Source organism: Physeter macrocephalus, chromosome 8, assembly GCF_002837175.3.
Source record: "Physeter macrocephalus isolate SW-GA chromosome 8, ASM283717v5, whole genome shotgun sequence".
Lineage (NCBI taxonomy): Eukaryota > Metazoa > Chordata > Mammalia > Artiodactyla > Physeteridae > Physeter > Physeter macrocephalus.
The window spans coordinates 24,794,843-24,816,624 of NC_041221.1; the positions used below are offsets into that span (position 1 = coordinate 24,794,843).

Below are 21,782 nucleotides of genomic sequence, written 5' to 3' on the forward strand. Positions count from 1 at the left end.
TCTTCTCTCCACCCCTTTCCTACCCACCCCCAGTCCACACACAAACCCTTCCATTTCTACTTCACTCTTCCTGTCACCTACCTTTGAAAATATTTTTTTTTACCAAGCTCGATTCATGGTAGGACCTCAGTCCATGTTCACCACTACACTGTTTTTTAGTGACTCCTACTGACTATTGAAGTCCATTCTATGCTGCAATTTCTCTTTTACATAATGAAACTGGGCACTTCATCTTAATATGCTCAACAGAAGGCTTTGAGGAAGATCAGAGCTTTCCCTGATTGAGTCAGTTCTGAGATGGAATCTAGCAGCCACTCAGGAAAGTATCAGCTCATAACAATGAAGTCTCTTACTCTGTCTGGATATGAAGAGCCACAGGTAACTAGAACTCAGCTTGATGGAATTCTTGGGAAATAGTTTCAAATTTGCGCTACATTATTATTTTTTCTTTTTTTAAATGGAGCATTTCAAAACAATTTGGTGGCAGAAGAAATTGTTTTATTATTATATCTGAAAAATTACAAGATTATGGGGAGTAAGAGTAACAAAGACTTGCAAAAGAAGATTTACAAGCAAAAGTGTTGGGGGGTTTTTGGGTCACATAACAACCTCTTTAACCCTCCAGTTGTTCGTTTTCTCTGTAATCAGTACTTGATTTACTGATTGTGGAAGGAAGCCACCAGAGATGAGTCAGTAAATACAAAGCCAGTTTTAAATATCTGGGAAGGAAATCGAAGAATTTTGCAAATGCAGATCTAAGGGGGAAATTGGCATCTGAGCACTTATTTTCATATCTGGAGAACACTTGGATCAAAACATGAAAGAATATAGAACTTTAGGATTAGGGTAATATGAATGTGGAAGTCACATGCCATGACATTTCCAAGGGAAATTCATGGAAAACATTAAATGTCTGACAAATTCTGGAAATAAAGAGGTCTTTCCACATGTAAAGTAAAACCAGCCCAGTGCCCTGAAACCCTGCTGTAAGCTGGAATTAGGCCATCTACTGATGGTAGGGCTGCATGGGTGGGATTATGGGCTTGAGGAATACGGAATAGGTTATGGGCAACCCCAGAATCCATACGTTTATTTTATAGCGGGATTTGGATTTACAGTTTGTTGATCCTAAAAATATTTTGTCAGTTCAGGGGGCTTCTGTAGCCTATTAAGGACATAGGCTTCCAAGTCAAGACAGGGTGAGGACTGAATCCTGGCCAGACCATTGACTGGCTACATATCATTGGGTCAGATAACCTCACTGGGCCTTGGTTTCCTCATCTGTGTAATGGGCATAGTAATACCAACTTTTAGGTGGTGTGCACATTAAACCCAATGGGAAGGAAGCACTTAGGAAGTGCCCAGCACAAAACAGGCGCTCAGTTGGTACACACACCCCAGGGGCTAAGAGTGGGCGACTATGGACCCAGCTGCCACTCTGGAATGCTGGCTCTGCCACTCCCTCGCTGTGTGCCCTTGGAAAAGTCACTTAACCGCTCTGAGCCGTTGAAGTGGGAGTAGTAATCTGGAATGAGGATAATGATCAAGAACCAACTCTCAAAGAGGGATGAGAATAGAGCAGTTGCAAGTAGTTCAAATGAATAAACATGGACAGAGCACTTAGAACAGGGCCAGGTTCGCTGCATTCTGTAACATTATCAATGACCATTATTAACTATGACTATTCACTTAGCCCACCAGAAAAACGGGGAGTGCATGGTGATGGAAGTGACCTATTATACAGAGTACCAGGTCTGGTGTAGGGGTTTGGAAGAAATTGTATTGGCAACATATGCCAACAGCTTCAGAGTCTGCAGGGGCTTACCCCTTCTGTCAGTGGTGTGTCTGGTGGTTTAACCCACAGCAGTAAAGAGAGAAGCCAAAGTCCAGAGGACAAGAGCTAACACACCCACGAGGAACACAGCACAACAATTTGACTGCAGGGAACAAACATACCCTTGCTCATATGCAAACCCTGCCCTGCAGTCCACCTGCTTCAAAACATTTCATTCCAACCAACCTTCAAAGTGGATAAGATGCTAAAAGCTAGAGAGCTGGGTGCTCTCTCCTTTCTCATGCAATCGTTCATCCTCTAGCACGTATATTTAAATTGTACATCTTCCATAAATGCTGCATTTCACCTCATGAGAAAAAAATCAATAGAAAGAAAACTAATGGGCTGTTCTGTCCTTATTTCTAAACACGCTAATAAATTACCATCTGTCACTGTATTGACATTGTGTTATGCAGAGAAAAAGCTATTTGTCCCTTATTCCACTTAAACTCATGCAGAAAAGCACATTTCATTAACTTTCCAGGATTTTTTTCCAGGCAGGGCCCTCTGTCTCATACTCTCTTCCTTAGGGAACCAGTGGGTATGAAGGGAAGTGACATCCTGGGTTTCCTAGAGGACGAAATGACTACAGGCCACATGCTCTTATCTTCGGTTCCAAATCCAAGAATGTTCTCACACGCTGAACTAAAGTTTTGTTACAACTCTTATGCAGGCGAAACTTAACCTGGACTGAGAATTTTTAAATTCCCAGTAAATTTTTAAAATGTATCTCTGCTGGTGTGAACATCATACACAGATTAGGCTGCCCGAGACCCCACTACGGGTGCGGTATGAAATGTGTATGGTCTTATACTCCTAAAACCTGCTTCCTCTCCTAAAACATCAGAATTTCTCAATTCTGAAATAAATTAGGCTCCACGGTTTTCAGACACAGGACCGTGGACTGTAGGAGAATTCCTGATGTTGTTACGTGCCAAAGACAGCTTTGTGAAGATAGCCAGGGGAAAGAAAATTCTAGAATTTTCTTTAAACCACCTTCTTCTTTTATAAAACCAGAACTTAGGCAGAACCTTCCCGTTGCTGATCTCATGATTTAAAATGGGCAATAATCACTCAGAAACTTCACCTCAAATTTTGTCCTCCCCTCCAGGGACTGCCCTGTAAGTCGTATCACGTGAGGCTTTACAGAAAATACCCAACGGTGCAGCACGAATGGAAGCAGACGTGGGATCACCAAGCACGGGCACGTCCTTCTTAGGGGGTGTGTGCTGTCAGCAGCTACTCTTATGGAAGCCTGCCCTGCTCTGGACCCCAGACTTGGGTGTGGCTCCTGCTCGGCATGGCAAGCGTATGGCCCCTGTGGACTTCAGTCTCTCGTGTGTACCCAGGGAGCGTGCCACGTGCTGTTCAGGACTGGTGGAATGAAGTACAGAAACACAGGCTGCCTGCCCTCCACACTTCCTTTTCCTCTGACTGAGACTTGTCTGGGGGCGAGTTATAAGGCAGAAAGCTTAGTGTCCACTTTCCTTTACATGGACAGGCTCACAGACAGGTGGGCATTGGTGGTGCATGTTTGTATGTTACCAGGTGGAAGGAAATGGACTTGTATCAAGGTCGCTGGACCAAACTTGACATCAGAATCACCAAGGAAGACAGGTGTAAACAGAGGTGGTGGTGTTGTAGGAAGATGAGCTGTCGGGGACCCGGGAAGCTGGGGGTAGAGATGTCGTGTAAGTGCACTCGGTCACTCCTAAGGGTGTGGCCTCAGTGATTCTGCTTGGCTGAAACTGGCAAAGCCCTAACGTTTGTAAACATTATTTAAATGAGTAGTTCTCTGCCCTCACTGCACAGAATGCCAGACCCAGCCCAGAGATACAACTAGTATGGCATTTTCAAAGGTCTGTGGGCGATTTCAGTACGGTAGTGGAGGTTCCGGGCTTCTGCCCACAGACAGACGCACCCGCTCGGATTTATGCGGGCAGACGGCGTGCTCTCGATGCCGTTTCTCCCATCTGGGAACACAAGCCCCACCTCACTGCTCAGGAGAGGAAAAGCACCCAGCACAGGGCCCGCGAAGCCCAGGGGCGAACAGAAGCACGGAGCAAACGTTAATGTTTAACCGAGTAACGGTGATTTGTGAGACGTCTCAAGGCCCCCAGAAGTCCCCTACCTGGGGCTTTCCCACTCCTGGTCACCCTTGTCCTTCTCCTCTCTGGGGTCTCCAGAATGCGGGTGTTTCTGCACAATTCGCATCCCACCGGCTTTCACTGCAGTGAAGACAAAGAGGGCGTGATCAGTGTGGACACGGAACCGCCGGGCGGCAGGGGAACTAGCTCGAGAGTGTGTGATTGTCCCATGGCCCCGGGTAGTCCGACCAGCCGGCGGCGACAGTGACTAACCACAGAGGTTGAGGCTGTCACAGGGAGATTCAATATGATGTGACACTCGACGCTGTCTCTTAGGTCAGATCCACTTAGAAGGTTTCCAAGGCTCCTCTGTTGGTCTGGTCTCCTTTCAAGTACTTGGTAAGAGCAGTAGTGCCACCAGAGTATAAACCGTGTGGACACAGTGGCTGCTTGCTTTCGGTTATACTCAGCTTCTAGATGCAAAAAAAGACCCACTTAATCGCTGCCTGTAATGTTTTCTCAAACGCCGATGGTGCTTTCAAAGGGGCGATACAGCCACAGGTGACACAGGACAGCTGCTGTGCACACAGCCAGAGTCCACTCCGGTGGCAACCTTTCCCAAACTGTGCTGTGAAACCCTAGAGTTGGCAGAAGTTTATTCGGTTTTTAAAAACAGCCTTAGTGACATGTAATTCACATACAATACAATCCACCCATTTGGAGTGTACAGTTCTCTGGTTTGGAGTGCATTCAGAGTCGCACGTGATCCTTTTCAAACATGTTCAGCACCCCCAACAGAAACCCATCGCCGGCCACTCTCCCCCAGCTCCTAGCAACCAGTCACCTGCATTTGCCTCTTCAGGACACTTGACATAAACAGAATCATAAAATACATAGTCTTTGGTGACAGGCTTTTTCACTTAGCAAAATGTCTCCAAGGTCCATCCATGTCACAGCCTGTGTCAGTACCTCACTCGTTTCCATGGCTCAATCGTACCCCACGGCACGCACGGTGGACCCCACTTTGTCATCCATTCATCTGTGGTGGTCGTTCGCATTGCTTCCACTTTTTGGCTACTGTGAATAATGCAGATATAAACAACTGTGTATGTACAAGTTTTTATGTGGACACATGGACATATACCTTCATTTCCTTGGTACATATGTAGGAATGGACTAGCTGGGTCACATGGTAACCCCGTATTTACCCTTTTGAAGGATCCCCAAATGCTTTCCAAAGCCATGGAACTGTTTACATTCCAGCCAGTAGGGGTTCCAATTTCTCCGTGTGCTCGCCAACTCTTGTTATTGTCTATCTTTTTACAGTTATTCTAGTGGGTGTGAAGTGGTGTCTTATTGTAGTTTGATTTGTATTCCCTTAATGGCTAATATGTTAATGATGTTTTGCAAGAGAAAAAAATGACAACAGAAGTGGGGATTCTAGGATCTCTTAAGTGTGGGAAATGCGAGGTTGAACGAATTAAATGTGTTTCCTCAAGACAGATTTTCTGCCTTTAGTGTGCACTGTAAGCTTTATATGGGGCATATAATGTGCCATCTTTCCCAAGTGTATTTCACCACAGAACTCCTCCCCCAGGTAATGCTGGTTATCATTCTTCAGGACTCTAGTGTTCCATGGGATAAAGTATGGAAACGCTGGCCTTATATCCAAAAACCCAGCCCCACACGGCAGTCGCCTGTGCGTGTTTCAGGGTCAGCAAGTCCCTCCATGTCCTCAGCTATATGATCTTAGATTAGTCAGCCACTCAAAGCCTCAACGCTTCATCTCCAGAAAGGGGATAAGAGGCACGTCCTAAGATGGAGAAGTTTAGATGAGAAGGGAGGCTGTTGAATCCTAACTCCCAAAGAGATGCTGTTTGGAGGTGGGGACTTTGGAAGGTGCTTAGGTCATGAGGGTGGAGCCCTCATGAATGGGATTAGTGCCCTTACAAAGAGAACCCAGAGAGCTCCCTCACCCTTTCTGCCAGGTGAGGACAGAGCATACAGCCATCTGTGAACTAGGAAGCAGGACATCACCAGACACCGAATCTGCTGGTGCCCTGACCTTGGACTTCTAGCCTTCAGAACAGTGAGAATGTCTGTTGTTTACAAGCCACCCAGTCTGTGGTATTCAGTTATAGCAGCCCAAAAGGACGAAGACAGAGGTGCTCAAGCAGCCTCCTGGCACTTGAAAGAAAGTAGAGTGTATTAACTGAGCTCACTGGCCCCAGGTTCAGGTGTGGGGCTCAGGGTGTTCACCCTCCCTCCTCGGGATAGCCACTCCGTGTTCTGCCACAGCCCTGCTCTGACCACGCAGTACAACCAGCTTGCCAGGCCACATCCTCCGGTGTTTCAAATTACGTTGGACCCTGCTGAATTATGAAAAGCCCAGGACTGGTTTCTTTATGATGCTGCGAACAGGAAGGAGAATGTGAAGCATCCTGAGGCTTAAACACTTCGGGTTTATTAGTTTTCAATTTCCCTGGGAGGATTCAGGAAGCTAACAATGCCTGTTGCACGGCCAGCGGTACCCAGCTGCAGTCCGTCAGAGGAAGGCAAAGCAGAGGGCATGTGAAATAAAGGACCGTGTTTAATGATGCATCTGCTGGTCTGGTTTTGGAACGAGAATCTCCCTGCTGCCACCATCACTTCTTTTCAGTGGGGAGGGGACATTTACTTTGTTAAGAAGGAAATATAACCCTGTCCAGTAATTCTCTCAAAAATCTGCTTTTATCCTGACCAATTTTTATTCCAATCGTTTTTATTTTTCATTTCTAGAGCTTTCCCCCCCTCAAATCTGTCTGGTCTTTATTTGATAGTGCATTACTCATATCTCGTGTTTTTAATTCTTTTATGTATTTAATCATTTTAGGCATACTTGTCTTATGGTTGTAGATCTAATTATTTTACTATCTGAGGTCCTCGGGAGTCTCATTCACTGTTCGTTTTTCTCTGATTCTGGCTCTTGTTTGGGGTGAGTGTGGGCCATGGGCTTGTCTTCAGTAAGCCTTTATCTGTGGGGATCCTCTGGGGTGTGGGGTGCAGGCAGTATCCCTTTGGAGAGATGCTGTACACGGTTCTGTCAAACCTGGAAATCCTTTTTACATTAACTGAGAACGGGAATGGCCAAACAGTGTAAATTTGAACTCATTGCCCATGTAAAGGCAGGCCTGCAGTTTCAAATTCTCCAGGAGCCTTTGTTTGCCATCCAGAGGCCAGGCTGAAACACACCAGCTTCCCCACCACCCCACTGTGTTGCTGGACACAGTTTTTTCCTGCACCCTTTCTCCATGAGTTTGGCCTCTGAGCACCAGCTTTCAGCTGGGGTCTTGGGTTAAATGAGGCCATAAAGATGGGGCCCTAATCCGGTATGACTGGCGCTCTTATAAAAAGAGGAAGAGACACCAGGTCACTTCCTGCCTCACGTGGGCCCAAGGTTCAGGCTAACTGTTCTGAATTTAGCTACTTTTTTGGGTGGGATTCCTACAGATTTCCCTCACTTTGGGTTCAAATTTAAAAAAAAAAAAAATAAGAAAACAAAAATACCATTTGCAGGTGGCTTATCAAGATTTCCCAGGTTATGTAGCCTGCCAAACCTTAAGAAATGGAGATTGAAAATAAAATTCTGTAATATATTTAAGGTAATTATCTACTCACTCTCTTGAAATATAAGATTATGAATGTTTTTGGCCAACAGAGGAGGCTCGAAGAACTGTCCCACTAAATTTTTTTAAAATTCATTTTCCTCCCCCATTTATCCCACCCCTATCCCATGCCCATGAGAAACTGATTAAAGGTGCTGGTATGAGCTGAACTGTGATCTCCCTAAATTCACAGGTTGGAGCCCTAATCTCCAGAACTTCAGACCTGACTGGATTTGGAGACAGGGTCTCTAAAGAGGCAATTAAGTTAAAATTAGGCTGTTATGGTGGGGCCATAATCTGATAGGACTGATGCTCTTATCAAAAGAGGAAGAGACACCAGGGATGCACGTGTTCAGAAGAAAGGCCACGTGAGGATGCAGTGAGAAGGCGGCCGTCTGCAAGCCAAGGAGAGAGGCCTCAGGAGAAACTACACCTGCCGGCACCTTGATCTTGGACTTCTGGCCTCCAGAACTGTGAGAAAATAAATTTCTGTTGTTGAAACCACCCAGTCTGTGGAATTTTGTAATAGCAGCCTTAGCAAACTAATACAGATGCCCATTTAAAAATAATCTCTGAATCATGTCAACCTGGTAGACACAAAAACCTTAAAACTATAAATCCCAGGTGTGTTCTATAAACTGGCTAACAGTAAAAAGAGTGTACCACTCACTACAAAAGGAATGGAGGATGAATGTCAAGGTGACGTTCGAAATAATCACATCTCGGGAAGCTCGCAGGGAGCCTCTCCACTTCTCTGTTGACGTAAGTACACACATCCAAACCCAGTCACCCCACATTAGCACTTCATTTAATCTACTTTATAAAAACAATTAACTTCATCAATCTCTCACAGTATGTGTGGTGATTAATGCAGCAATAAAAAGTGGCAATAATAATAATAACTCAAGGCTGAGACAGATTCATTCTAACTTGCACGACTGCCAAAAAATACAACAGCACATATTTATCGAATGTTTTATTACTGTCTCTAGGACTCTTCATTGGTAAAAAATGTAAAGGCAGAGTTTGTTCTGCAGAAATCTTTGCAGAATTCTTTGTGAATGTATTTTTCTGAGACATTAGTAAAAAAAAAAAAAACAACTCAGATTTTTGTTGTGGTGCTTATTATTCAAATGTGAGCTTCAAATTTTAAGAGTAACAAGCTGCGCAGTGGTTAAGAATCCACCTGCCAACGCAGGGGACATGGGTTCACTCCGCAGTCCAGGAAGATCCTACAGGCCGCGGAGCAACTAAGCCCGTGCACCACACTACTGAGCCTGCGCTCTAGAGCCCGCGAGCCACAACTACTGAGCCCACGTGCTGCAACTACTGAAGCCCGGGCGCCTAGAGCCCATGCTCCTCAACGAAGAGTAGCCCCCGCTCACCGCAACTAGAGAAAGCTGGTGTGCAGCAAAGAAGACCCAACGCAGCCAAAAATAAATAAATAAATAAATTTAAGCAGGGGTGGGGGAAGAATAACAAGCTTCCTCTTACCAGGAGTGCCAAGCTGAAGTTAAGGGCATGGATACTGGCGCTAGATCCCTGGGTTCAAATGCCAGCTCTGCGTGTGTGTGTGTGAGCGCGCGCGCGTGCTGGCAAGTTGCTGGCACTGGCTCAGGGTCCTGCCTGTGAAGAAAGGGTGGCAGTGCTCTCCCCCCAGGGGTTCTCTGAGGACTGAGGGAGTGAGCCCATGTGAAACACCTCCGCCAGGGCCTGGTTCCCATGAATGCTCAACTCTCAGCTACTCTTAGGACACGGGTTTTCACAACTAGCATCTAGCACTTAGAGAACCCTCCAGTGTGCGAGTCCTTGGTGGTTCATCACCTCCTCCCCACAGCGTCCTCACGTGTAAAGTGGGGACGGCAGGACCGACGTACCGGGTTGTTGGGGAGTGAGTGACACATCCTGCAAAGTGCTGGCCCACCATGGGGCGCTCCACTGCCCTGGTCAGCCGACCACCTCCAGGACTGTTGTCAGTATCTCACCACATCTAAGTAAGTTCTGGAGACCTGCAGATCCTGGAGAATCCTTCCACTCTTCATGCCACCACATGCCAGGCCCTGTTGTAACCACTGGCCAGGCGCCCCTCCACCCCCTGACTTTCCAATCACCCTATGGTGTAGACCCCCCCCACGAGGAGGGGAAGCCAGTGGCCCCGGTCGCACAGGTAGCAAGCTTCTGTCCCCAGCAGCCTGCACCCTTAATCACAACCTGCAGGCCTTGCCCTGCTTGAACATTCCAGGAAACAGAGCGACACTCCCCCTCAGAGAGACAAGAGTGATGGCCCATGGAGAGGGTCTAGGCCAGGAAAGAAAGTGTGTTTGATGTTGAAAGCTCTCTGCAGAGCAGCTTCCTACCCAAGGAGCAAAGGGGGAAGAGGAAGCATCCTCCAGGTCAGACTTTGTCAGGTGGGCAAATATTGAGGAAGCAGCTGATGACCTATCCCATCAGGGCCGGGGATCCCCTCAGGCATCTGGGGGCCTGACTGTGAGATGTTCCCCGACAGCTGGCTCTGGGCCCACACTCAACAGCAGGCTAGGAAGACCCCCCCCAGCTGCACGCCGGGCCGGGGGATAAGAAGGGTGCCCCTCGATGGACAGTAAATGCACCTTGCACCAGGGAGCAGCCCGAGCCCGGGCTGCCTGCTGAGCAGGACTTGTGAGCGGACGCTCTCTCTGTTCTTGCCCAAGAAGAGCTACTGAAATGTGATTCAAAGGAAACCAAATCCACGCGAAAAAAGGAGATGAAAGGCTCCGAGCATTGCTCCGGTGAGAACGAAAGGAAGCAAAGCAGAAACACGCAGAGCTGCAGGGTAGCCGAGAACGTAATCATCTCCCGGAGGGCAGCACTGGGGCCGGAGAGCAAAGTGGACACGGGACCAGACAGCCCCGGGGACGGGGGCCACTGGTGGGCTCAGGGCAAAGGAATGTGGTCCCTCTTGCTTAAGAGGAAGGGCTCCACCAGGAGAGGAGGCTCCCTGGCCAGCAGAAGAGCCACGGCCGTCGGGGGAGGCTGGTGGCCCCGAGGTGGGGAGCCCCGTGAAGGGAGAGTGCAGGATGAAGGGTGAAAGGCAGTGAGTCATGGGGACCCCGGGAGCCCCGGCACCCCTCACCCCCGAGGCCAAGTGCAGTTCCCCCCACGGGAGCTTTCGGGCCTGAGGCAGCGGGGGAAAGTGATGCTTGCGCTGAAAAGCGAGTCCCAGATAAATTGCTGAACTTGCAGCCCTGACGGTTTCCTCTCTAAGAAAACTGAGGACCAAACAAGGGAAACTGCTATTCTGCGCTCAGAGTCGGAAGGTCTTAAGGTGGGAAGGCCCTTCAGCGACGCGGCGGCAACCCCGCTTACCCCGCAGGGGAGGAGGCGTGGCGTTCAGAGGCGTGGGGCACGGGGCAGGGCCATGGGGCTGTGGACCCGGACTGGACAGGCCGGCCCGTCTTCCACGCAGGGCCCGCTCCATCCCCTGACAGGCCGCCCCAGACGGCAGACTGCGTGGTGAGCAGGCCAAGACAAGGACCAGCCCGACGGCGACTGGGCCAAACCCGAGGAGGGGGTGGGCAGCCGCAGGAGAAAACCTTGCGTTCAGGGCGGCGGATTTCAGCAAGTGCACGGAGAAGTCGCGTCCCTGCCTGGAGGTACCCGGGGACAGGCAGTGAGGCAGCGCTCATCAACCCTAAGCCCAGCCTCCCTTGCGGCTGGGTTGGGGCCATTTACCTGGGTCGTGGCCCTAATACAGCAAAAAGAGGCAGAGTAATGCGCCCTCCCCAGATGGCCACGCCCTAGTCCCTGGAACCCGTCTGTGTGTTGGGCTGCATGGCAAAGGGGAAGGAATGTCGCAGATGGAACTGAGGTTGTGGATGGCCTCTGGAAGCTGGAAGAGGCAAGAAAATGGATTCTCCCCTAGAGCTTCCAGAAGGAAGCTGCAAACACCATGACTTCTGCCCAGTGAGGCCCATTTTGCACTTCTCACCTCCAGAACTGGAAGATAATAAAGTTGTGTTGTTTTAAGCCATTAAATGTATGGCGCTTTGCTACAGTGGCCGCAGGAAACTAACGCAGTGACACACGCCGCTCCCAGGCCGTAGCACCACAAGGCCCCGGCACCGTGGCCTGCACTCAGTCCCCTCCGCAGAGGCGGAGTCGCTGGGCAGGAGGGACCTGGGCCTCTGCATTTCTCCTGGGAGGAGGGCCACCGGGAGAGAAATAAACCTTGACTTGCTCAGTCACTGAGATTTGGGGCTGTCTGTTACAATTAGTGAGTACGATATAAAACTGTAACGAATACAGTACTTTATACAAAAGTGAATAGTCCCTATCCAAACAAAAGAATTTCTGAAGCTGGGAAGGGGAAACTACTCACAAAACCAAGCAAGAGTGCACAGGCATCGTCTGAAATAAACAGGACACTCACAGAAAAGAGGAGGACGCGTCTGTCCCCCGGAGTCCTAGAGCACAGAGGGGAAACTGAAAACACGTCTTAGAGGAGCTCGGTCCACCCTGACAGGAAGCTTTTTTAAAAAATGCAGTGACTTTCAACAAAATAAATTTTTTTTAAAAAGGCTCATACTATAATTAAAATATTATTATCAAAAAAAAATGCAGTGACTGAAAGGGTCTTTCTTTCTTCTTGGCATGGCAGAAGCAAAGGCAGACCTCTCTCCTGTATCTTCAAGCATTGATCAGTGACTGGGTTGAGGGTGCTGGGGGCGTGCTTAGCACACCTGTGATTGCACAGTTAATACACTAAAAACCAAATCAGTCTTGCCTTTCTAGCAACAGAGTGGCCGCGATAATATGAAAACCCCTGACGGAGATAATTCGGGGAGAAGTATCACCCACAACCCTTTAAATGCATCCTGACTGACTCAGAGAACAGAGAACTGAATTATTTTGAAGTTACTAAAGAAAAGCAAAGTGGTCTCTTTCCTATTTTACTTTAATAAATCCATTTGACTCAGTTCTAGAAGGGACATAAAGTCTACTCTTGAGAGAAAACCATACGTAACATTAGTAACACTCCAAGCTATCCTGTATTAGATTTATGAGAACTTTCCTGACATACGGTTTTGGCTCCCCTTGGAAATGGGGGGGGACCAGGGCCAGCAAAACGTATTTCACAAAGAGACGTTATCCCGGTCGCCACCTCAGACTCATGGAGACCGGCAGGAGTAATAGCGGGGCTTGGCATCGCGTCCCTGCTTCTGCCGCGATCAGAGCGCTGCCGCTCGATGAAACAGAACCTCCCTCACTTTGCTAATCTGCGTTTGCCAGAACTCCCATACAACAAGCAGTCTCAGCCCACGTCTCCGCAGATATCTGTGGCCAAGGGCAGTGGCAAGGTCTCAAATCATGAAGACCTGGTTACTCTTCCAGAGGACCCGGCCCCCAGCGCGCTGCAGGACACAATGCGGCGCCAGCCACCACTCAGTGGGTGGACTTTGTATTTATTCGCCTAGCACCTTTCTCCCAGGCTCTTCAGAAGCCTCATTAATCTCACACCTTGGGAGGAGGCCCCTGGCAAGTGATGGAGCCCCCCGTCGAGAAGGGCTGCCGGCTCAAGTCTTGGGGGTGTCGGCAATACTCCAGAGGGTGTTGTCCTCCTTATCCCGACTGTAAGGTGACTGCTAGTTAAATGAGCTCATGAGTACCAAGCGATTAGAACTGGGCTGGTGAAGGGGAGCAGAGCACGCCACCCCCAAACATGGCTCTTTGGCATAAGTATGATTTCGAGCTGGTTAAGAAACGGTACACAAGGAAAAGCCCTATACCGAGAAGTGACCCTTGTTAGGAACGTTTACATTTATAAGGGAAATCTTCACTTGTAAGTGTCTCTCCCTCTGTACCAGGAAGAAGAGGATGACTAAATTGGAGGAGAATCTTACATCTGCATAACCGTCTTCCTTCCCCTGGGGCATTTCCTGGTTCCCTCCCATGACGGGGCCTCCCCTTCTCCCTGGCATTTTTCATCTTTACTATTTAAGGTGGTGGTTGGGAGCTACTCATTTTTCTTGAGTATCTCCCATGCATACAGGAGACAGACGCGTTATTAAACTTGTTTTTCTCTTGTTAATCTGTCCCTTATCTTTAGGGGGATCTCAGCTAAGAACCCAGAAGGGTAAAGGGGAAATTCTTCTTCTTCCCCTATCCCGCACGTCGTAACACTCGTTGGTTACAGTCTCTGCTGCGATGCTGCTGCCGAAGCTGGCTGACAGTCCAACCCGCAGCCCCGGTACACGCTGCAGACGGCTCAGCAGTGGAGGGGAGTCGTGGGCTGCACGTGCTACGGAGGAAGGGAGAGGCAGTAAGAGGCTCTGGAGAAACTCGGGAGCTATTTATTGAGTACGCTGAACCAGGCACTGAGCGTCAGTGGGACCGAGCCCTGGAAGCAGGAAGAACAGGCGGACAGGCGGAGGCACAGGAGCATCCCGGGTTCAGACAGCAATAACGAGAAAACGGGAAAAAGAAGAGAGTCATGGAGGAGAGGTTTATTGTTTTCAATTGCAGATTGAAGCACAAGCTCTTGTTGTCCAACTTAAGCCCTTAGTGAACGTTTTCCCAGTGTTTTAAAGGCTGTTATTTTGATTTATGAACTGGGCTCTGGGCTGTATGTGATGATTATCCTTTATTATAGCGGTGGCCTTTTTTTTTTTTTTTTTAACATCTCATCTGCAGAACTGTCTAACCTCCGATCACACCGGAGTAAACGAGGCCACCCAGAACTTTCTGCCAAAACAGGTTTCCACACAGGGGCCTCTGTACCACAGGGAGAAAAAGCACCTGAGCGGTACTACCTGGGAGGCAACATACCGCAAGGGACGAAAGGTCTCCTTCTAACCTGCACCCCTGGCCAAGTGTGACCGGCCTTGGGAAATGCAGGATGACAGTGACAGCTTCCTTAGCGGCTCCTGCTGGACGGGGGTCTCAAAGGCTTAAGGGACCTGCCCTGAAGTCACTTGAGGAGTTTACCTGTGGGACTAACCGCCCCTGGGCTCCAATCCTGATGGATGGCGACAGGAACAGCACAAAGGCAGCCCTGCCCTGCTACTTTCTCAGGGACCATCTGGCCCGAACCTCCCATTTCATGGATTAGGAAAACTGAACCCTAGAGAAGTGACAGGCCTCCAAACTTAAAACCCAAGTGCACTGCTACAGCAGCACAAATACACTGCCTCCCCTTTCCTTGGGCATAAATAAGATGTTTAACTTGTAACTCTCACAGCCTAGCTGTTTACAATTCAAAGAAAATCAGAGTCCTTCATGAAGTTTCTCCCAGGGAGTTAATATAGACAGTTTATACATCTGATCTGAAAACTCTCCCTACGGCTGTCTCTATATGCAATCTCATTACTGCTACTTTGCCTTGGTATCATTCCAACACGTACATCTAATGCCACTCATTGCCCGGGGACAGGGGAGCCCTGTGCAGACTGCTGCTGCGTGGTCCATGGCCACGCGTGTAAATGAAGGTGTTCGCTCCTGCCGTGCTGCCCAGGTCATCAGGCAGGAATGATGGACATGAACCCGCAGCGGCAGGAATTAAAAGTCAGTTATCATTAAAGGAAATGTCTTTGAAGTTCTTTTTTAATTTTAAACTAATTCAACACACAGACCCCCGAAGTCTATTTTCCATTACAGTGGAACTATTTTCTAAACTTCCACGCTCTTACATCCCCACGCATCGCTTAGCCAGTTTTCTTTCCTAGTGCCAGTCAGTCTTGTTGTTCAGAGCTTGCTCCACTAGTGAAAAGCATTCCCTACTCTGGAATGCAACATATGTAAAGAACCTCTCTATTCACCGTGTTGAGGGAGAGAATTAGCGCCCCACAGTGGGGAGCGGCAGACAGAAATTAGGGGACTCTTTCCTCTAACAAGAAGATGGCACAAATGTTCCAAAAAAAGCAGCCATGTTTGGCCATGGCTTCTGTTATTAGCAAACTGAGTTGATACTTTAACGTGTGCAACTAAGACCCTAAAAACCCCCCACACTGAAGTGACTCGTACCCTGGAACCCAGTCACCTTTGATTCCCTCCCAGTGTCCTTCCATTAGGGTCGATCGTCATTCCAAAGGAAAGGAGAAAAAGCAATCCACCAGTTTGGGCAGATTCGAAAGAGCAAACAGGAACAGGGCTCAGAAAGGGGAGGAGACGGTTTGAACATGAAGGCTGGTTAGAGACACATTTTCTAAGAATGATGACTCTTTCCTGCATTTAACTTCCTTGGCTCGGAAGTTTAGGATGTGCAAAAGCAAAAAACAAAACCACTTCTGAGGAAAAGCAGAATGCGACAGAAACTGGAGGGAAAAAAGTCATACCGAGTGATTAATGATAAAAATGGTTTCCGCTCCTTTGGTTCTTTTGTAATGCTGTCAGCCTACGATTTATCATCATGACGTTAAAAACACTGATTTGTCGTTGTTTCGGATACTCGTTTTTCTAAAACATCTGTACATTCTAAGTAAGTATTCACCGCCCAAACTTCTGGGAGCAAGTTGTGCATCTGGGCTTGTTCAAGTCACTCTAATTTGCATGCAACTCGCACAGGCTTGCGATGTTTCGTATAAAGAAACAGATCTCACCAGCGCGGGGCTGAGTTTAACTTAGACCCCACGAGCGGACACGTCCCAGGCGGGCCGGCTGCCTCCCCCCCCCGGTGCCCCGCTCCGCGCCCCGTGCCCGCGGGTTCGAGCCCGCCCTCCGGGCCCGCGAGAGGAGAGAAAGTGGGAACGAGTCAGTACCGGCGGGTGGGTGTCCAGCTTTCGTCTCTAGCTTCCCCTCGGGAGGCGAAGACATGGTGCGACCGGGTTTCAGAGGGACCTGGACGGCCGTCGTCGAGGGCTGGCGGGCCTGGAGAGAAGTGTGCGCGAGCGTGAGCGCCGGGAGCGAGGGTGGCGCGTGCGTGGGGCGGCGGGGCCGCGCGCAGGCGGACCGACCGCGGCCGCCTGGAGGGGGCGCGGCCGCCGCGCGCCTACGTGGCGCGGCCCCGCCAGCCCGCGGCTGCGCGGTGGCGTCACTGCGCCCGCCCCGCCCCGCCCCGCCCCGCCGGCGCCCGCGCGCCCCGGGTACTGAGCATGCGCAGTCGGCGGCGCCACGTTGGAAACCTCGGCCAAGGGCGGAGGAGGAAGGGGAGCGGGGGCGGGGTGTTGGCGGTTAGAGGAGGCGGGCGTTGGTGCCGGCGGGGACAGTCGCCCGAGGTTGAAGAGAGCCCAGCAGGAGGGTGGCACCTCCGTGCACGGTGCTCCACCAGCCCTCCAGATAGACGGTGACGGTGGTGGGGAAACAGCTTCAACAGTGGGGCGCCCAGGGGGGGCTGCGTGCCGTCGGGGAACCGGCCCGTCTGCCAGATGGCCTCACCCGGCTCACGCTCGGAGCGACCGGTGAAGTGCGGAAATGAGACTCCAGGTGGGACCGACCGGGGGCCCAAGAATAGCGGGGATTTGTTAAAAGATGCTGCAAATGGGAGCGCCTTCCGCCCGGGAGAGAAAGGCAGAGCTGTGAAGCCTGGAAACCTGGGCAGAGGTCTTGCAAGGTTGCGTCTGTGTCCCCTGTCTCTGCCGTCTTCCTGTTGCGTTGGGTCTTGATTCTGTCCAAATCTGACCCGTTGGCCTTGTGCCTCGGATTGCGACCTTCTCGCCTTCTCAAGCGCTTTGTAACTGCAGGTATCCTCTACTGACCATCAATCCCGCCTTGCTGAATTAGCGTTCAGACATATACAGTGTCTTTAGGAAAGGAAACACCATCGGCTCTCTTGGCTGTATGTCTCCCTTTGACAGCACAGCTGCTTGAAGAGCATCTCAACCCCGCCACCCCACCCCATCTCCTCAACCCAGTCCAGTCCATCTGTTGTCATCAGCGCCCCAAAGACTGCCGCCAGCCAGGAAAGTCCTTTTGTCATGGTCACTCGTGACCTCCACGCTGCCCAATCCAGTGTTTACTCTTCCGCTCTCATCCTGCTTGACCTGTCAGCAGCACTTGACCTAGCTGACCGTCCCCTTCCTCCTTAGCTTCAGGGTTGCTACATCGTGGCGCTGACATCCAGTGCTTGGGCTGGGGGCTTGGCTGTTAACTCTCAGTTGGGTTGGTTGGCTCCTCTTCTAGATTTCTGAACGCTTGAGTCTCTCAAGGTTCAACACCAGCCCTCTTCCGTGTCTAGACTTGGCTTCAGTGGTCACATGAGGCCCACTATCATCCATATGCTTATGGATTCCAAATCTGCAAACCCATTTCTCTATGCCTGCCTCTCCATTAAGCTCCAGACTCACATTCCGCTGCGCCTTTGACCTCCCTTACCCAGATGTCTAACTCGGCGCTGCCCAGCTCTTTGCATCACGCCACACAGAGAAATGCACAGACTCTACGTTGATCTGGGACCTTCCCCCGACGTTTCCCCCGACGTTTCCCCCGACGTTTCAGTAGCACTACCAGCAGGACAGCTGTTGGCCAGGCAGCAGTCATGATATAGTTGTCTTTGTCTTGCATTTACATCAAAACTTGCAGACAGGTGTCAGCAGCTTAGAAGAAAATCTGAAATCAATAGTGGAACAATCTTTTAGGAGATGCTCCATCACTAACAGTATTCATAGAACAGAGTGAGGAAATCCACAGACACTGATAATTTGATTCTAAATAGAAAGAAGCTTTAAGGATACCTAACCAAATTAATTGTATGAATATTTTCTTCTTTATGTGTGTTCAAGAGTGCTATATGGTTAAAAACTCATACCTTAAGTCTAAAAGAACCATTTCTAAGAAGTATGAAATAAAAATTCTAGGTTAGAAAACCTTGTGTTATAGTTCAGTTGGCAGCGTTGTTTCCTCTTAGTGGTACCTAAAGTCATATGTTAAGAGCGATGGCATCTTCGATTCAATGACCCATGGTATTGCTAGGGAACCCTGGGGGTAGAAGAAGGAGCATGCTGAGGAAGGAATTAAGCTACCCAAGGGCTCTGGAGGCTCCGGTCACCACTGGGCTGCACCAAAGCCTGAGAGGATCCATATCTTTGCCTGAGACCTGTTCTGGGACCACACTGATCAGGATACTCTGGTGTTAACAGCTATGCCTCGTTTTACATGTGGAAGCAGAACTCCTGACTCACCCACCTACCCATAGATACCTTCCCATCTAGAGGAGAATCCAAACTATTGCTTACGGTGTGAGTACCTGCCTAATCCATAGCGTTCCTACTGAAGAAAATACGGTTGTTTAAGGAATTTAGCTTGAAAACAAACACCCATATTTCCCAGCCTCCCTTACAGCTAGTCGACTGGGGATTTCTGGGGAAGTTTCCGCATTCTTGATACGAGGACCACCCTTCCTCCTTGTGACTTCATTGCTCACACCGCCTTGAATTCAGACAGAAGGTGGAAGGCAGAGCAATTGTATTGCAACCACAAGGCAACCAAAGGCATGAAAGCCGCATGCTGAAGGTGGCGGAACAGGAAGACCAAAGGAGGCGGGGCTTTAAGGTTCTGTGGTGTCTCTGCAGAGCAGTGGGCCCTGCCTCCAGACTGTTTGGTTGTGTGGAAAACAAACCCCTAGTAGATGCAGTCCCTGTGGTTCGTGTCTTTACATGCAGCCAAATGCAACCCCTACCAGGCCCTGGGTGATGGGGGCCCTGCCTGCTTCTAGGAGCTCATCTCTCACAGCTCCTCTGGCCACAGTGGCCTTTCTGATGCTCCTCAGATGTGACAAACCAACCCTTCCCTTTGGGCCTTAGCATTAGCTGTTCCGTCCACCTGGGACCGTCTCCCCCAGATTCGTGCATGGCTAACTCCTTTGCATTCTGGAATCAGCTTTTGAAAGGGTCTATTCCTGACCACCAGATCTGAAGAAGGCAGTCCAGGCACTCGACTGTCATAACTTTGTCTTCATTCTCATCCATCATTATCTGCCTGGACATTACTGTCTTTCTCCTCTGACTTGCACGGTCGGCTGGCAGCCCACTGAGGAGAGAGATCTTGTCCATCTTGCTCACTGTATCTCCACCACCCAAAACTGGGGTGGGCACAGAAGAAGCATTCGGTAGACATTATCCCACATAATTCTGGAGCATAGATACATTTAATTTCTCACAACTGTTATGTAAATGAAGAACAGCAAATGAGGTCTACACAGAGAATGAAAAATATACACAGTATGTATTATAGATAATTAATTAATACAGATTGGCCACTAATACATTAATACAGATGACCAGTAATCTTTTCTGATACTTACTTTCACTCACAAGTATATTCGTGTGTGTGTGTGTGTGTGTGTGTGTGTGTTTGTGTGTCCAGCCCCACAAGTCCTAGTTGCTGAGGATTTATGTCAGACACCACCCTTTGGAAGTTTTTTATGTGGACATGCACATACCACAGATATTATTAGAATTCTGAGTGAATAATCTTATAAGCTCACTATAACTCTGGGAGTAAGGCAGGTTGACCCATTTTTACCAAGAAAGACAAAAGTAAACAGACAAAAAGAAGAAAGGATGGTTGAACTTTTGTGAGACACAACCCTGTTGAGTGCGTACTGGAACCAGAAGCCGGGTCTTTAAGCCCCAAACCCATTTCTCCCCACCGTTGGCTGCCTTCTAAAGTAGAGTTTTATTTTTTGGTTTTTTTTGCGGTACGCGGGCCTCTCACTGTTGTGGCCTCTCCCGTTGCGGAGCACAGGTTCTGGACGCGCAGGCCCAGCGGCCATGGCTCACGGGCCCAGCCGCTCCGCGGCATGTGGGATCCTCCCGGACCGGGGCACGAACCTGTGTCCCCTGCATCGGCAGGAGGGCTCTCAGCCACTGCGCCACCAGGGAAGCCCTAAAGTAGAGTTTTGGGAGCCGTTTTCCCTTCTTCTCTAAGCAGGCTCTTTTGTAATCCCAAGTGGTGCCGGAAAAAATGGCACTGAGTCTCAGATACTACTTAATGTGAATGCTGTAAACACTGGAAAAATTTTTCAAAGAAGAAACAGAAAATGCAGATTCTCTCCTCCATGTGTATATTTTGGAACCTTGACTATGTCACTGAAACATTCTGAGTCTCAGTTTCTTATCTGCAAGTTGGAGATGTGAACACTGACCTCCCGCAGTACTGGTGTGAGAATCTAGGGCCGTCTCGGTGCCGCCTGCAAGTCCCTATAGCTTAGCATTGTCCCATCTGCTCTCCGTAAGATCCTGAGACATGAGGGCTTCTGTCCCCTCATTTTCAGAGGAACCGAGCTCGTGAAAGGCCAAGCACAGGGGTCGGTAGCTAATGTGGGGAAACCCGGGAGAGCCCGCTCTCACCACCATCCTGGTTGCACGTTTGGAAGTGCTTTGTAAACCATAATATACTACAGAATATATTGTTATTATTGCAGACGGAGTTTTCGTTAGCATTCATGAAATACAAGAATTGTCCCATGGTGTATTAAAATAACTCCGCCTATCAATCAGTTTGATGAACATTGCTTTCTTATTCCCATCTGGCCCATATGTTCTGTCTCCTTGTGCTGTTGTCTGATGGATGAGAGTTCTTATTCACTTCACAGGATTTCTCTTCCATTGTTGATATTGCTGGGAAGGGGAGGGCAGCAGCCATTCTCAACTTTGCTTTGTAACATCCAGGATGTTTCTCATTGTATTATGTTATGAGGGTTTTAAATAATGTTTATTTAAATATAATTTCTTTGACACCCACAAGTACACATACAATACTTGAAGAAGATAGGCATGTCCCAAAATAAAAATGATGGACTACCCTTGTCTCTGTCTCTGTCTCTCTCTCATGTACACACACACACACACACACACACTCACACATATGGGGAATCCTTCAGGGTTTCATTGGGCTCCAACTTGTCAGTCAGTCACAGGGTAATTGAGAAACATTTTGAGGCATTTTGCAAAAGTGATTCAACAGCTGGTGAAGGACACGCAGGTCACTTTTCATCACATCTGAGGTCATCCTTTAGCTAAGGATATTTGAAGGAAAAAATAATCAGCCTGAATCTCAGCAAAATATTCCTCTTATCTTTATTTGGAAGTTAGAAAATAGAAACTGCAAAAAAGATGGGAGTACTACAACCCATTTCTCCCCACCGTTGGCTGCCTTCTAAAGTAGAGTTTTATTTTTTGGTTTTTTTTGCGGTACGCGGGCCTCTCACTGTTGTGGCCTCTCCCGTTGCGGAGCACAGGTTCTGGACGCGCAGGCCCAGCGGCCATGGCTCACGGGCCCAGCCGCTCCGCGGCATGTGGGATCCTC

At 49.1% G+C, this 21,782-nt stretch overlaps 1 protein-coding gene across 1 annotated transcript in view; it reads right to left on the reverse strand.

Annotated features, from left to right (window-relative positions):
* Positions 1-16,509, reverse strand: part of DAP (death associated protein) — a 65,325-nt gene extending 48,816 nt beyond the window's left edge. Inside the window, exons 1-2 of the mRNA XM_024118298.3 lie at positions 16,298-16,509; positions 3,966-4,062 (exon numbers count right to left, since the gene is read on the reverse strand). Coding sequence (XP_023974066.1) covers positions 3,966-4,062; positions 16,298-16,352 — 152 coding nt within the window. The 5' untranslated portion in view covers positions 16,353-16,509. The remainder of the gene's footprint in view (positions 1-3,965; positions 4,063-16,297) is intronic.
* Positions 16,510-21,782: the final 5,273 nt, after the last annotated feature.